At 37.6% G+C, this 14,716-nt stretch overlaps 1 protein-coding gene and 2 long non-coding RNA genes across 4 annotated transcripts; 2 read left to right on the top strand and 1 right to left on the bottom strand.

Moving 5' to 3' along the window:
- The first annotated feature begins 518 nt into the window (after nucleotides 1-518).
- Nucleotides 519-5,677, top strand: LOC111656224 (uncharacterized). 2 transcript variants are annotated; one of them, XR_002760852.2, is made up of 3 exons: nucleotides 1,259-2,741; nucleotides 2,894-2,991; nucleotides 3,817-5,677. It is a non-coding gene; the product is annotated as an uncharacterized LOC111656224 (long non-coding RNA). The 2 variants fall into 2 exon arrangements; XR_015437350.1 differs by having other exon boundaries at nucleotides 519-2,991.
- A 399-nt stretch (nucleotides 5,678-6,076) lies between these two features.
- On the top strand, nucleotides 6,077-13,303 carry LOC111656215 (uncharacterized). The gene is made up of 7 exons (XM_023407857.2): nucleotides 6,077-6,214; nucleotides 8,643-8,739; nucleotides 9,007-9,181; nucleotides 10,209-10,354; nucleotides 12,061-12,237; nucleotides 12,828-12,944; nucleotides 13,061-13,303. The coding sequence occupies exons 1-7, from the start codon at nucleotides 6,201-6,203 to the stop codon at nucleotides 13,154-13,156; spliced, it is 822 nt and encodes a 273-aa protein (XP_023263625.1). The 5' UTR covers nucleotides 6,077-6,200; the 3' UTR covers nucleotides 13,157-13,303.
- On the bottom strand, nucleotides 9,989-12,066 carry LOC147819034 (uncharacterized). Its single transcript, XR_015437349.1, has 2 exons — nucleotides 11,966-12,066; nucleotides 9,989-10,411 (listed from the first exon to the last, which is right to left on the bottom strand). It is a non-coding gene; the product is annotated as an uncharacterized LOC147819034 (long non-coding RNA).
- Nucleotides 13,304-14,716: the final 1,413 nt, after the last annotated feature.

Below are 14,716 nucleotides of genomic sequence, written 5' to 3'. Positions count from 1 at the left end.
AGCTGCAATTACAATCTGGAGAAAGAAATTCAAAAGAGCACCTGTTGCCATTGTCAGAAATTATTGTTCCACTTACTCCACCCTCCTAATTACCCACTAACTTTCCCTTATATGAATATGGTTGCAGAGCTGTTCAGAGCTCCCTTATCTCTCTCAAGTCCCATTGACCTGAATGGCAGAGACCTGGTCTGAACAAAAAGGGAGGTTGTTCCCGAAGTAAACTTCAAGACCCATCAAACCTGTTGAGTTAGATTATTTCTCTTTACTTTCTGCACAGTGATTCACTATGAGATTATCCAACCTCTTTTGCACTTGTTGTTCACACGACTGTATTTACAGGGTAAGGTTGAGACCTTACTTTATTATAGAGAGTAACCCAACAGTTCCCACAAAGAGCAAGCACTTGCCGACGGGGGGGGGGGGACGACTCCCTTTTAACAGGAAGAAACCTCCAACAGAACTGGGCTCAGGGTGGGTGGACATCTGCCTTGAACAGTTAGGTTCTTTTTTTGGATGGGTGGTGGGGTTTATGAATTGACATTTCTTATTCTGTGCCCCATATTTGTGAACATGCTGCACCCTCCTCTAAAGTTAGAAACCAAAGGGAGAACCTTAAAATGTGCAATGTCATCGCTGTTTGCTCTATAACAATGACTGAGGCTCTGATGCTGTGAGGCCTTAAAATGTTTGTCTAATTTCTCACACCAAAATGAGTGTTTTATATCTTAAACCTTATGTCCAATTCAAAATTTGGATGAGACCTGTTAGTGGTTAGTGAGGTAACGCATTTCTCACAATAGCTCAAAGTAATTTCAGCTTTATAACTTCAGTAGCCTGATGAAACAAGCCTTTGGCTTTTTTAGAATATGACATTTGCAAGTTTATACCTACATTTGTTTTTGTTTTTTTACCGTATTAGTTCATAATTTGCACTTATTAGTTCTTAATGTGGGGGGTTCAATTAAAAAGTGCATTCAACATTTTCATGTCACTTATGACATTTAATCGATATTTTAAAGGAATACGGAAGTCAGTGCCCTTGTGTTGTCTATGAAGGATTTGGGGATTGTCTGATTTCTAGCTTTAAGACTGATAATACAGACTTAACTGTCCTTGGGCACAGGAATAACATGTGACATTTCATTGCTTTAAAATTAATGATGTTTATTAATATTGTGATTATTATTTATTGGTATCTTAAGCTTCATACATAGCTGCTGTTGGACCTTTACCTTCACTTCTCGCTGCAGTTCATGGCTTTTAGCTGCAGCTTATGAAGTTTGAACGATCCTTTATGGATTTTGTGTGACTTGCAGCTGAACTTCTTGTTTGCTGGTTCACTCTTTCCTGTCCTGTGTCCATGAGACAACGCGGCGAAACTACTCACAACACCGGATTTCTCGGCCGAGTCATAAGAATAACAGCATTAGAAAAGTAAAATGTGGAACCATCGATGTGGGGAACATGAATGTAGGCCAATAATAAGACATATTAGGTTGAAAAATACCTCCATGGTGAGGAACAAACACCTGTAACAGAAGGTGGAGCAGGAAGGGGAGGGGAAGACACCGAGCAGAGGGGAGCTCTTCACTGTTACACACTGCCCTCCTGCGGTGATTGGGCGCCATTTCGGATTTAAATACAGAGATCGGATATCGGAGATCCTGTTAGATCGGGGAAATGGCTGACTTGTATGGTAAAAGCATAGATTAAAACAATTAATTGAATGGAACTGAAACATTGATTGTTTGGGAACAGCGTCACAAAGTTGAGACGCTGAATAAATTGAAGTGGATGTTTGTCGCTGGTCCCTGTAAGTTCAGAAAAAAAACGGACTACCTGAAATTACATGGATCCAGGTTCTGCCGATGAAGGCAACAGAACCACCTGCCCTGTGATTGGACTCTGCTTTGCGATTGTACTGGATACTACTACTAAATTAACCTTATTGAGGTTGTATTTGCCACTAAACAGTGTCAGCTAGAATTAGACACAGGGTGAAAAACTTCCATTTTCATTGGCACCTGTAAATACCACATAAACCACAACCAAGTAATGTTAAGTGTAACACACTCTGCTTCCTTTGCTATGTGTTGTGCTCCCTGAAGTGTGTCCCCTGAGAATTGAGTAGGGCTGCCGTAAAGTGTTGGTTGCTGTTGGAAACTGTTCTGTGGTCACATGTTCCTACAGAACTAAAGATAAATGTGGAGATAAGACGCTCAGTTGCTTAAGGTTTCACGCTGAGAAATTTGGTGTGAACATAGAGGTGGGTCATCTGGCAAAATGATCATTTGATTATATTTTTGAGTCATAGCAATCGACGATCATAATCACTATCTGCATTCTGTTTCCGCTCTGATTTTTATTTTATTGTGGCCCTGTCCATAAGTTGTAATTTGTATCTTTCCGCCGCTTAGACGCTACAGGCTCTTTTCACGCTGTACGTCAAGAAAGCGGAAGTAGTCAAACGGCGTGGGTGTTTACATCCGGTTACCTTCAGTGCCTGCAGCCGGTCGGTAAATACCTAAACGATGGACAAAATTATTTTCAAGGAATCCCTCTACAACTTACCGAAGACTACAATGGCTGATGTCAACAGAATCGCCGAAATGTTTTCCCTAACACCAATTGCTAAACTTGAGACAGGCTACAAGTTACGTGTTGAAAACTACTTCTTCGACTATCAAGATTAGCTACCTGATGCTAGGCTAACGCTAACCGTGTAACTGCCTGGGCTAACTGTAAGCACGCTAACTGTTTAACGATCTCTGGATATGTTGAGTTTATTTTCATCATCGTGTACTCACTCAGTCATAGTACAAATACAGAGCAGAAAACTGCATGTGAACGTGAATCCACTCAATGACAGTCCAACTTTTTAAACTCTTTCCAGGATTTCTGTTAACGGTTCCTGCAGTTGGGAGCTTTGCGACTACCTCCTTTTGAAACTAATAGGAGCTTCCTGCATAATACCCGACTGAGTGAATAATGGTAAGTGTAATGAATTTTAGTTAAAAATGTTACTCAATACTGTATTGTGAACAGCTGCCTAAATTGACCTGGTTTTCCCTGCAATGTAAAGTTTGTTTTATTTAGTATAATTATGTGTTTCCACAGGGAAAGTAGAATCCACCTCAGGCCAGTGCCACACCAGGACAGAACCAGCAAGCTAGCAGCTTCCCTTGGGCATTAGCATTTATATTTATAACATTGTATATGGAGAAGTGCTAGTTGCTGTTCCCTTTATTCCGCTTAACAAAACAAAATTATATACTGTAAATAAGATGTCATTAAAATATGTTTAATGGTGGAGTCTCATCTTGTTATACAAACCTGTGTCAAATGATAAATACATGAACCTTGTAGCCTGTTTCTCACTTATTTAGTATATATTGTGCATTATGACATATTCCTCACTATTACCACCTGTAAGAGATGAGTTGGCTGTTCAAGTGACCGTGCAGGACAAATGAAGATAACTGAGTATAGCCTACATGTAGAAAATAACAATTATGTTATAAACAGCAAATGGACCGAATGATTATAATAAACTAAATGGTAAAGACACCAGTTATCTCTTTACAGGTTGGATGGGTATGAAATGTGGTCTAACCCTGCTTTCATTCCCTCAGTCTGCAACATGACTGATTACTGTCACCCTGGCAATGGGTTCCTGTGTAGTAGTTAAATGCATATTAACAGTGAACAATAAAATTGTTATATGTCATTTCTTAACAAAACAAATAGTATTCTTTGTGTGTGTGTAATTCACACAAATATTAACATTTGAAAACCTTTCTTACTGTCCACATCCAGGCCATATGGAGACACAGAGGTGCCACCGGAGCTGCATTCAGGGCCCACCAGGTGTGCAGCTGTACACAAAGACTGGCCCCTCATCTGGTGCTGTTGGTCCTCCCCTCGCCCCAGCGCACGCCCCCTTCTGCCTGGACTACCTGTACCTAGGACCAGAGCCTACAGGAAGAGGAAGGCAGACCGAAGCTGTTGTGGCAGAGCAAGGGTCGCTGCCTGGAGGAAAAACTCGTCGGCATCAACATCATACAAGTGTGGCAAACCCAGAAGGATTGGCACTGACCTCACTCACATTGCAGGTGTGTCACACTGTGAGACTATTGGTGGAAAGACTGCGGAGGGATGAAGAGAAGAAGGGAGGACAACTTTTTCCATCTTCATTTATAACTTTTAGTTTACATTGTTTATTATTTATTATTATTCTTCACCTGATGTCTCATGAGGATCTCAGTCCAGTGTTCCCTCTGTTTTAGCTCTGTGTTTGGTCTCCACCAGCTCCTGAGGGAAATGTGTCTCTTTAGCTGCTAAATGCTCAGCTATGTTCAGCAGCTGCTCTCTGACTATATCTGTCTGTGGTTTCCTGCTGAGGAGGTAGTGGACAGTATATATTCTACTAGATTGTGTTGTACTCTGTTATTGTTCAAAAATCTCCAGCTGACGTGTCAGACTGGGTGGGTGGGGCTTCACCTGTTAGAGGACAGGGGAGGAGATTGCATAGGGGAGTTGACAAAAGCACTGGGTGTGATCAACTGAGATCCCTTTGTTAGAGACCATGCTGCCAAACCAGTAAGTTGCTGGAAACCAATGTCCTTTGTTTGATCTTATTTATTGCTTATTTCTTTCAAATTATGTTTACCTTCAATAAATCTTAATTTACTAGTTTATTTGACATGAAAATTGTTAGTAAGGCAAATTGTTGTAATTTAGAACCAGAAGTAGTAAAGTTGTGTCTTGCATTCAGTTATGTTCTTTGTTAACAGAATAAGCAAAATCCTGGTGAATGTTTGAGATTCCTTTTTTTTCTTTTTTCTTTTTTCCTTTGGATGCATTAAGAATCTAAGATGTTTTAGTTTTCTCTATTATCTTTGTGGTATGCATGGCAAGGTATTTACTTTTGTTTGTTGTACTGAAGAATTCATCCTACCAGTCACCCCTGGTGACTTGAATGGTTTAATGAGGTTGAAAATGATGTGAATTATATGCTGTGGCCTTCAGTCACCAGTTCTCAACACAGTTTAACAACCACTGAAGCTGTTTTGACTCGACACCTGACTGCTACACTTTGTCTTGTTTATTTTCTTTAATTTGTCAACTGTCTGATTTATTATACATCACTGAGGTTTAACTCATCTTTATTTATCAGGCTGCCACATTATTTACAGACCCAGCACTGTTCCTCAGTCATTTTGGTTCGGTTTAGCTGCGCAACAACCTCTAAACCTTTTAGTTCCAGCCATATATCCAACCGACCCCTTCACCTCTCCCCACCACCTTTTATAAATAACGGTAACCTGCACACAGTAATTGTGTGCTAATTATGTTCATTATTTACACAGTTTGTTTATTTAGTTTAAATTGACCCCTAAAGCTGGCATTTTTCATTATACAACGTGAACAACTGCAGAAGAATTATAATTCATGCACCGACCTTATCTAGCCTTTGTTTTGTTTTTTTAATTTTTTTTAATTTTTTTATATATATATATCTTATTTAGGTTGTCAAGCCTGATTGTTATTGTAATATTTTGTGTTTGTGTTCGTTATTTGGTTTGTTTTAGTGTGACCTAGGGTGTTCAGTTTGATCTGTGTTTATTGTTTTCTGGTTATTTGTCATGTTTTCGTTCAATAAAAAAAACCAACTCAATATACAGCTATACGATATACTTTTTACTCATAAAACCACAACTTTATTATCGTAATATTACAACCTTTTTCTTGCAATATCATGACTTTATTCTGGAAATTTCAGATTTCTTTTTCCCCTAATGCTCCGTCATAGAAAGCGACCACAGAAAGACAGAAAAATGACCATTAAGAGGCTCAAAGGGACTAAGAGACGCACATTTCAGTCTGGGGGTCCTACAACAATCCTTCCATAATGTTAGAAAGAATTTAAATGGTCTAACGTGTCAGGTAATCTTAGCTGAACTCATGAAAGCCTCTCTGGTCCTCCGGGGGGCGGGGGCAGCAGCAGCAGCATCGCTCTCGAGGAGACAAAGTAAAACGAAGAAGAACGAGAACAGTCGAAGAAGAAAAAGAACATCCGCGTCTGTTCCTGTTCATACTGTCAAATGTGAAACTGAAGTTTAGTGAGCAGGAGCAGAGACGGACAGCAGGACTGCGCAGGAATGTAAACCCGGGCTCCCACAGTCCGGTCCCCAAAGGAAATGGACGAGATAAGGTCAGCAGCTTCATTTACAGTCTCATTTATAACAGGTTAGGTTGTTTTGCGACGGGAGAAAATCAGCTTATTATAACTCGTCACGCATTATAATGTGTCAAACAACAGGTTTGGATGAACTATAAACTGTCTGAATGGATTAACGTACTGTATAAAAAGACTGCATTAATCTAACTGTTGACCGCCTCCTTCATGATGGTTGTGGAGGATATTAAAACTCACACAGAAATGCACATGGATTAATTAGAAAACATAACACTGAGAAACAAATATAAATGAGTTTATTACATTTTATATTCATGTCCCTTAACTGCACATCTGGAGTTCCCTCCATCATTCTTGATCTGTTGTCAGTCTGTAGACACGTCCCTCATTATTTTACTTTCCAAATGGAAACACTGGGGAAGTCCAGGATTTGTGATCAGCCATTCAATGTTTCCTGTCTCTCTGAGCTGCTTTATTTTATTTTATTTTTATGCTCCTCGAACAAGTTTGAATTTGAATCTGAATCTGAAGACATAAAAAAAAAACAGGTGAACTTTGACCGTCACTGACTCGTTCCTTATTTTGCTGAGTTTTACAAGTGGAAAGAAATAAAGAGCCTTTCTTTGGATGTTAATGTTGTTACTTACTGGAAATAAAATTAAACAGTAATTTTGTGGTATGTAGAAAAAGCTTGAGATCCCTACTCAGTCAGAGTTTGGTGCAGTCTTGTCCTGACCTCCACAGTTCCCATTAACAAGTTTCAAGCTGGAAGTGATTTAATGTCTTTCTTTGAGCCTCCCCTGTTTTATAGGTTCAAGTTTGTTTCATTCTCAGATCCTCAGTCAGTTACTCAGAGGAGAAGGTGGGTGTTGTCTCATCACCTGTTGACAGTTCTTGACCTCGACTACAAGTTCAAGAAACTAAAGAATTAAACTAATGATTTAAAGACATGTAGAAGGGTTCCCAAACTTTTGCACATGCCACAATTAATGTTTTTGTATTTTAATAGAATAAAACAAGTTAATGAAATACAAAGTAAAAGTGTATTAACATTTCTTAATGTCTGGTGCAGTGTTTGTATTTATTCCTTTCATCCAATCTTCATTTTCCAAATATTAGAATACAACTTTATTCTGGTAAAATCTAAATGTGTATTTCTGGATTGTTTCAATTCAATTCAATAAACTTTATTGGTCCCCGAGTGGAGCGATATAAAAGGCACACAGAGTAGACATAAAAACAACACACAAATACGCAACAAAGAACGAACAACCAGCGCCAGAAAAACTGAACTGAACATATTAAGAAAAAAGAAAAAACAATGACAGTGACATGAAGAAACGACAATCAACAATGGTGCAAAACCAAACCTGTAATATTATAATGAGAATGACAATAACAATAACAATAACACCAGGGAATGACATCACTAATGCAAGTAAATAACTGACTACACATTTCGATAAAACAAACAAACATTTGCTTGATTTGTGAAGAGTTTTTTCTTTTTAAAACAAATGTTTGTATTCTGTATTTGACCATTTTAATCATTTATTTATGTATTTTTTTTGCAATAAGTCAGTTTTTATTTAAAAGAAAATAACTAATACAACTATAAAAGCGTGAGTGTATTATTAAGTCTTCACTAGACTTAAATACTGTGAATACATGTGATTTTTATTGTCCTGTCCACACTACTTGTCTTACTTAAAACTGACTTTAGAAAACATCAGTAATATTTTATCTCTGAACTAGTCATCTTCCCAAACCTTCCGACTCACCACGCTCTAACTGTTTTATTTATGTCTTTTTCCTGGTCTGTCCCGGTTTAAACTCCTTCCTGTTTACACAAACCATTTATTGGTGTTTGTGTGTGGCGTCGGTTTGTTAAGTGTCTCATGCTTTTATTGTTGTGAGTGAAGCTCTTTATGACACTTGGTCCTGACTATAAAGACCTGTTAAGTTACATATTTACTTACTTTAATGTGAAGTTCATATGATTCAGATTCAGACTTTATTAATCCCAAGAAGGGCAGCTCCTTTGCAGCTAAAAAAGTCCATACACACAAGTTATAAGTCAGAGGCAATGGAGCAGCAGTAAGTCAAATAAATAAAAATTAAACAAATAAAATAACACATTATGTCAAAGTTCATATAATGAATAAATAATATGAATACATGAATGAAAATTTTAATATAACAGCCATTTAAAATGTCGACTGTCGGCCTTGAGTAGCCTGATAGCAGAAGGAATGAAGGACCTGGAGCAGCGGTTTGTTCTCACGTTGTAACGTTGACCTGAGGACATTACAGTAAACTCACTGGACAGAACATGGTCCGAGCTGCAGAAGATACTTCGGTGGCCAAAATGAATTGATTTAACTGCAGTATCTCTCAGTTCTCTCATGCATTACATTTAAGAAACAAATGTTTTACTCTGCAGGCCTTTGTTGGGCAACCAACCACAAGACAGCCCCGATCTTCTGTCTCCAAACTTGAGGCCAAGACACCGGGAACTGATCCCGACACCATGTGGGCCGGTGAGAAGCTCGACCCTTCATCCCAGTGTCATGGTGCTAAAACATTAGTTACTCTGCAAGTAGAGTTCAAGCTCAGTTTTATTTGCACAGTGTAACGAAACAGAGGAAAACTGAAACACATTTTGTGGGTGCAACAGGAAAAAAAAACTTGGATTCTTCAAATATAATCTAAATAATCATTAAATTTATTTCAACTATATTAGAATAAGTTTTAAAAAACTGTGTTTATATGTTCATACACTGTTTCCCATCTCCACCCTCGTGCAGATAAAGCCGTGGTCGGAGCTGTCATGTCTGCTGAAGCTCTATTTCTGCTTCACGATAGCGTCTTTGCTGGCGCTGCTCGGCCTCACCCTGAACAGCATCTACAAGCAGCGCATGGGAACCGACGCGTCTGACGAGGACAACTTCACCGTGTCTCTCATCCAGCTGGTGGGAATCTGTGAGTGCCGTCATGTCGTTTACTGCCAGTGTTTTCAGGAAGTTTGATTTCTCATCTCGACTGTTTAACGGCCAAATGTTTCCTGGTGTAATCATGTGATGAACATTGGCTTCACTACGCCACTCTGTGCGTGTGATCTGATGAAATGATCCCATGGTTTAGGCACTGGGTGTTACTGGTGATTAATTTCCCCCTGAAGCGTAATTTCCTACGAACATAAAATAAACTTCTGCTTAAATCTTATTGTTTCCAAAAGTTTCCAAAAGATCTTTTTAGTTCCTGGTGTTTTACTTTTCTTAATGATGGATTTCCTGCAGCTACACAATAGCCACATAATGGAATTATTCTCCATATCTATCACCATAATTTACAGATTATTTTCTTGATGAATCGTTTGGTCTTTAAAAAATTCTGAAAATAGCAAAAACTGCACATAATAAGTTCCTGGAGGTGACATCTTCAAATCTCTTGTTCTGTTCAACCGTCAGTCCAAAACCCACATATATTATATATTCAATTTACCATCATTGAAGACGGTGAAAACTGGAATATATTCACATTTAAGAAGCTGGAACCAGTTAATTAGTGGTAAGTAAGTTAGTTATAAGTGCTTTATCCAGAATGTGATTTAAAAAACTTACGACTCAAATCCAGGACTTCAATCCGTCTCCTCTTCAGTCAGGACTCAGAACACTGACAGGTTGTTATATTTATTAACTGATCAAAATGCAGTAATTAGTACTTTATTTCTTACAAACACTGAGAAGTACCTCTGTGAAAAATATGCAGTAGCACCAAGGAAACAGATTCAATGGAGATACATTTTATTAACTAGTACCAACAGTTATTGTGATTAAAAGTTGAAAAATGAACCATACAGTATCAAGAACATCATCAGTAGAAACCCTGAATGAACAGCATTATAAAGGCTTTACATTCAGACGCACAGAGATGACGGATTGGATAAAATTTGAAAATAAACCAAACAAACTGGTGTTGTTTGTGTCTGTCTGTCTGTGTCCTGCAGTGTTCTGCATCTACTACATCAGCCGTGGCGTGCTGCAGGAGAACACACAGGAGCTGGTGGTATTCGTGCTCAGCGTGTTGGTGGTCATGATCCGATCGGTGGTCAACTTCTCCGTGCAGGGGTCAAAGGGCAAGCAGGAGCTGCTGGTAGGTCACCCTCTGCTGGACACACTGTACGTCGGTGGGAGCTCTTTCATCATTGTCCTGAATGATTGTTTACATAGTTATCATTTAAAAATCTAACTGAGGAAGAAACTAAAATCTTCTTGATGTTTTCATGACCTAACCAAAACCACCAGAAGTCTGTGCCAACATCAAGATTACAACCTGAAACAACAACATCACTATCACTGAGTGATTCATACCAGCTGCTGCCAGTGTAATCTCACTTCATTAGTGACAACAGCTTCCTGCTTGTTGAAAGAAACAGGTTCCACCACTAGATGTCACTGTTATTGTAGCTATCAGTCACAGACAGACAGACAGACAGACAGACAGACAGACAGATAGACAGACAGATAGATAGACAGCCAGACAGACAGCCAGATAGACAGACAGATAGATAGATAGATAGATACAATGAGGTATTTAAAAAAACAAAGGCAATTTAAGGCTAAATTATATACAACAACTAAATAAACGAAATACAATATTAAATAAAAATAGAATAGAAAGTAAAAATAGAACCATAACTACACTATACATTGAATATATGGGAATTTGACGCCATCCCAGGCCCCCCTCGCTGTAGATGTAAGTTACCAGATATATTTGGCCTCTATGTTCATCTGGGAGGAAAATGATCCAGATTACAAAATATAAAAATTTGTGACTGACCAATAAATATGAAAAAAGCTCAATAATAATAATAATAATTATTATTATTATTATGATAATTATAATAGTAATAATTATAATTGCATGTTACTACAAGAGGAAAATGGAGGCTATATACATTAGATGAAGGGCAGTAGTTTCCCAGTGCTCTCTCTCTCTCTCTCTCTCTCTCTCTCTATCTCTGTCACACACAGCGTGGGTGATTAAAGAGGTCCGTCAACTTATTCCTGCTTGGGATATTTTCACTGGTTTAAGTTGACTGTTCACGCTGCAGGACAAAGTAACAGGACACCAGGAAATGTCCCGGTGCTCCGGACGAGCTGTCAGCCACAGCCACTGATGTTTGATATATGAATCATTTACACAATAGTAATAGTTATCTGTACACAGACGATCTGCATTTATTCTCTGTCCTTAATATTTTCCACAGACGTTCATGGTTCCCAGAGGATGAATCCTAATGACTTTAATCTTGTTACTTTTCCTCTAGTGACACCATGAGACTGACATTTGTGGTTTTTAGTGAAATGTCTCGACAGATATTGACAGAACTTATATTCACGTTCCCCTCAGGATGTTCCTCGATAACTTCAGTGATCTCTCAACTTTTCATCCAGCACCATCATCTAGTTGAAATTTCACTTTGTCCAGTTCTTTGGTTTTTTCATTCCCATCAGACTCAGCTTTGTTTGTGCTGGTTAGCAAATGTTAGCATGCTATCGCTCAAGTTATTGACATTGGTAAATGTTTTACTTATAGTCACTAACATGGCTGCAGACTTTAGTCTTGTTGGCATGAAAATAGCCCAATTAAAATACATTGAATACCAGCACAGAACATATAGAATAACTTTCTGGCTGCAGGCTGATGTACTTTACGTGACACATGGTGTTAGTTACATAATTAGCTAATTAAACTCACTGTGTGACATGACTGAGTTGTGACATCACTGATGAGAATCTTCAACATGTTTTTGAAAACTGTGTTAGACCAGCTGTGATCTGATTGTGTCACAGGTTCGTTTTGTGTGCATGATGTGTCTGGGCGTGGTGCATGTCCTCTGCACCTCGCTGCTCATCCAGAGGCCCAACATGATGGCTTTCCGTGTGGGCGGGGCCTTGGAGAGCCTCCAGGAGCAGTACTTCCTGCTCAACCTCTGTTTCTCCATGGTGACCTTTGACCTGTGGGCTCAGGTAACATTACATTGCACATTCCTCTTTGCAAAAATGCGACAGCCTTGACACTGAAGAGACCAGTAATAATTTTGTTTTGTTCCGTTGGAGAACAAGTGGAGTTTTGTTCCAATAGTTTACTGAGACCTATAAGTTGATTTTGCTGCAGTAAATTAAAACAGCATCATGGTGTATTGTTTTATTTTTATTTGTGTGTCTGATGTCGTATTGTCCTGTCTGAAAACTAACCTCAATGGGATTCAATTAATAAATAAAAATGGTGTTCTTGTGAAGTAAAACCCACCATCAGACACTCTTCACACTGTAAAATACATTATAATATTATATAATAATATAATAATTATTATAATAATGAATTTGCGATTTTTTTTAAATGAGCTGGTTTTCCAGTGCAACAGAGGTGCAAACATAGTTCCTACGTCCTGCATAGAGCCGATACAAATAAAATACAATTCTTGAAAATAAATCATATAAATGATATGTTCAAACAAAGCATATCAAACGTAAGTATATATTTATGGCAGTTGAAAAAGGATGGAAACAAATTCAAACACTGGCTTCATTAATGATGTGCTGTCGGTGTATTTCAGTTGTCTCTGTGTATCCTGATCACGACGTCGGACTCGGCCATGTCTGCTAACAACAGCATCATCCTGGGTGTAGGAGTGCTCTGGGCCTGCCTCACCGCCGCTGTAGGGGCAGTTGCAGTGCGTGTTCTTCATCCATCGTCTGTTCAAACAATGAGACAAGAAATATTCTGCAGGGTTCATCAGTCAAGAACACACAAAGGCATTAGTAGTAGTAACATTTGTTGTTTTTCCAGGTTTTGAAGGAAGCCAAGGTCCTGGTCTGGGTTTTCATGGTGCAGAACCTTCCTCAAGTAGCCTTCTTTGTTTATCTGATGTATACGGTGAGCTGAAAATGGGTGGACCCTGGTTTTTGTGCCTCAGATTCAAAAGAAATTTCCAAAAACACAGACATCTGAATTTATTCCCACTGATGTCAACAATCTTACTTAATACAGTTTGTTTAAAATAGCAAAGGCTCAGTAATTTCCTAAAATCTCTGTTGTTGTCAGTAGTTTTTTTTTCTGCAAAATGTCATACTGGAGAAAGGTATGAAAATGTCATAATATAGTGAGGTATAAAAGGTTTTCGTATAGTAAAGCATTAAAGTGGCGAAAAATGGCATCGTACAATAAGGCATAAAAAGTCATAAAAATGTCATATTATAATAAGTCATAAGAACAACATAGATAGTAAGGCGAGAAAACGTCATAGTATAGTGAGGCATAAAAAGTGATGAAAACGTCATAGTATAATAAAATGTAAAAATTCATAAAAATGTCATAGTATAGTCAGGCATAAAAAGTCATAAAAACGACATTGTATAGTAAGGTATAAAAAGTCATAGTATAGTAAGGCATAAAAAGTCATAAAAACGACATAGTAAGCCATAAAAATTCATAAAAGTGTCATAGTAGAGTAAGGCATAAAAATTCATAAAAGTGTCATAGTATAGTAAGGCATAAAAAGTGATAAAAATGTCATAGTATAGTAAGGCATAAAACGTCATAAAAACGTCACAGTATAGTAAGGCATAAAAAGTCATAAAAATGTCGGAGTATAGTAAGGCATAAAACATCATAAAAACGTCAGTATAGTAAGGCATAAAAAGTCATAAAAACGACATAGTATAGTAAGACATAAAAAGTCATAAAAAAGACATAGTATAGTAAGGCATAAAAAGTCATAGTATAGTAAGGCATAAAAAGTCATAAAAACATCATAGTATAGTAAGGCATAAAAAGTCATTGTATAGTGAGGCATAAAAAGTCATAAAAGGACATAGTATAGTGAGGCATTAAATGTCATAGTATAGTAAATCATAAAAAGTCATAAAAACGACATAGTATAGTAAGGCATAAAAGCTTCATAGTATATTAAGGCATAAAAAGTCATGAAAACGACATAGTATAGTAAGGCATGAAAAATCATAGTATAGTAAGGCATAAAAAGTCATAAAAACGACATAGTATTGTAAGGCATAAAAAGTCATAGTATAGTAAGGCATAAAACCTCATAAAAATGTCACAAAATAGTGAGGCATAAAAAGTCATAGTATAGTAAGGCATAAAAAGTCATAAAAACATCATAGTATAGTAAGGCATAAAAAGTCATTGTATAGTGAGGCATAAAAAGTCATAAAAGGACATAGTATAGTGAGGCATTAAATGTCATAGTATAGTAAATCATAAAAAGTCATAAAAACGACATAGTATAGTAAGGCATAAAAGCTTCATAGTATATTAAGGCATAAAAAGTCATGAAAACGACATAGTATAGTAAGGCATGAAAAATCATAGTATAGTAAGGCATAAAAAGTCATAAAAACGACATAGTATTGTAAGGCATAAAAAGTCATAGTATAGTAAGGCATAAAACCTCATAAAAATGTCACAAAATAGTGAGGCATAAAA

The sequence above is a fragment of the Seriola lalandi genome, unplaced genomic scaffold, assembly GCF_002814215.2.
Source record: "Seriola lalandi dorsalis isolate HSWRI2012SDOR001 ecotype SW California unplaced genomic scaffold, Sedor1 jcf7180002054349, whole genome shotgun sequence".
In the NCBI taxonomy this organism is placed as follows: Eukaryota; Metazoa; Chordata; class Actinopteri; order Carangiformes; family Carangidae; genus Seriola; species Seriola lalandi.
This window is presented reverse-complemented; position numbering and strand designations above follow the sequence as displayed.

What these genes read in the sequence shown, in the direction of transcription:
- LOC111656215 (XM_023407857.2), top strand. An exon ending in CATCCAGCTGGTGGGAATCT is followed by an intron (nt 9,182 to 10,208) that starts GTGAGTGCCGTC and finishes TGTGTCCTGCAG; the next exon opens with TGTTCTGCATCTACTACATC. An exon ending in CCTTTGACCTGTGGGCTCAG is followed by an intron (nt 12,238 to 12,827) that starts GTAACATTACAT and finishes GGTGTATTTCAG; the next exon opens with TTGTCTCTGTGTATCCTGAT.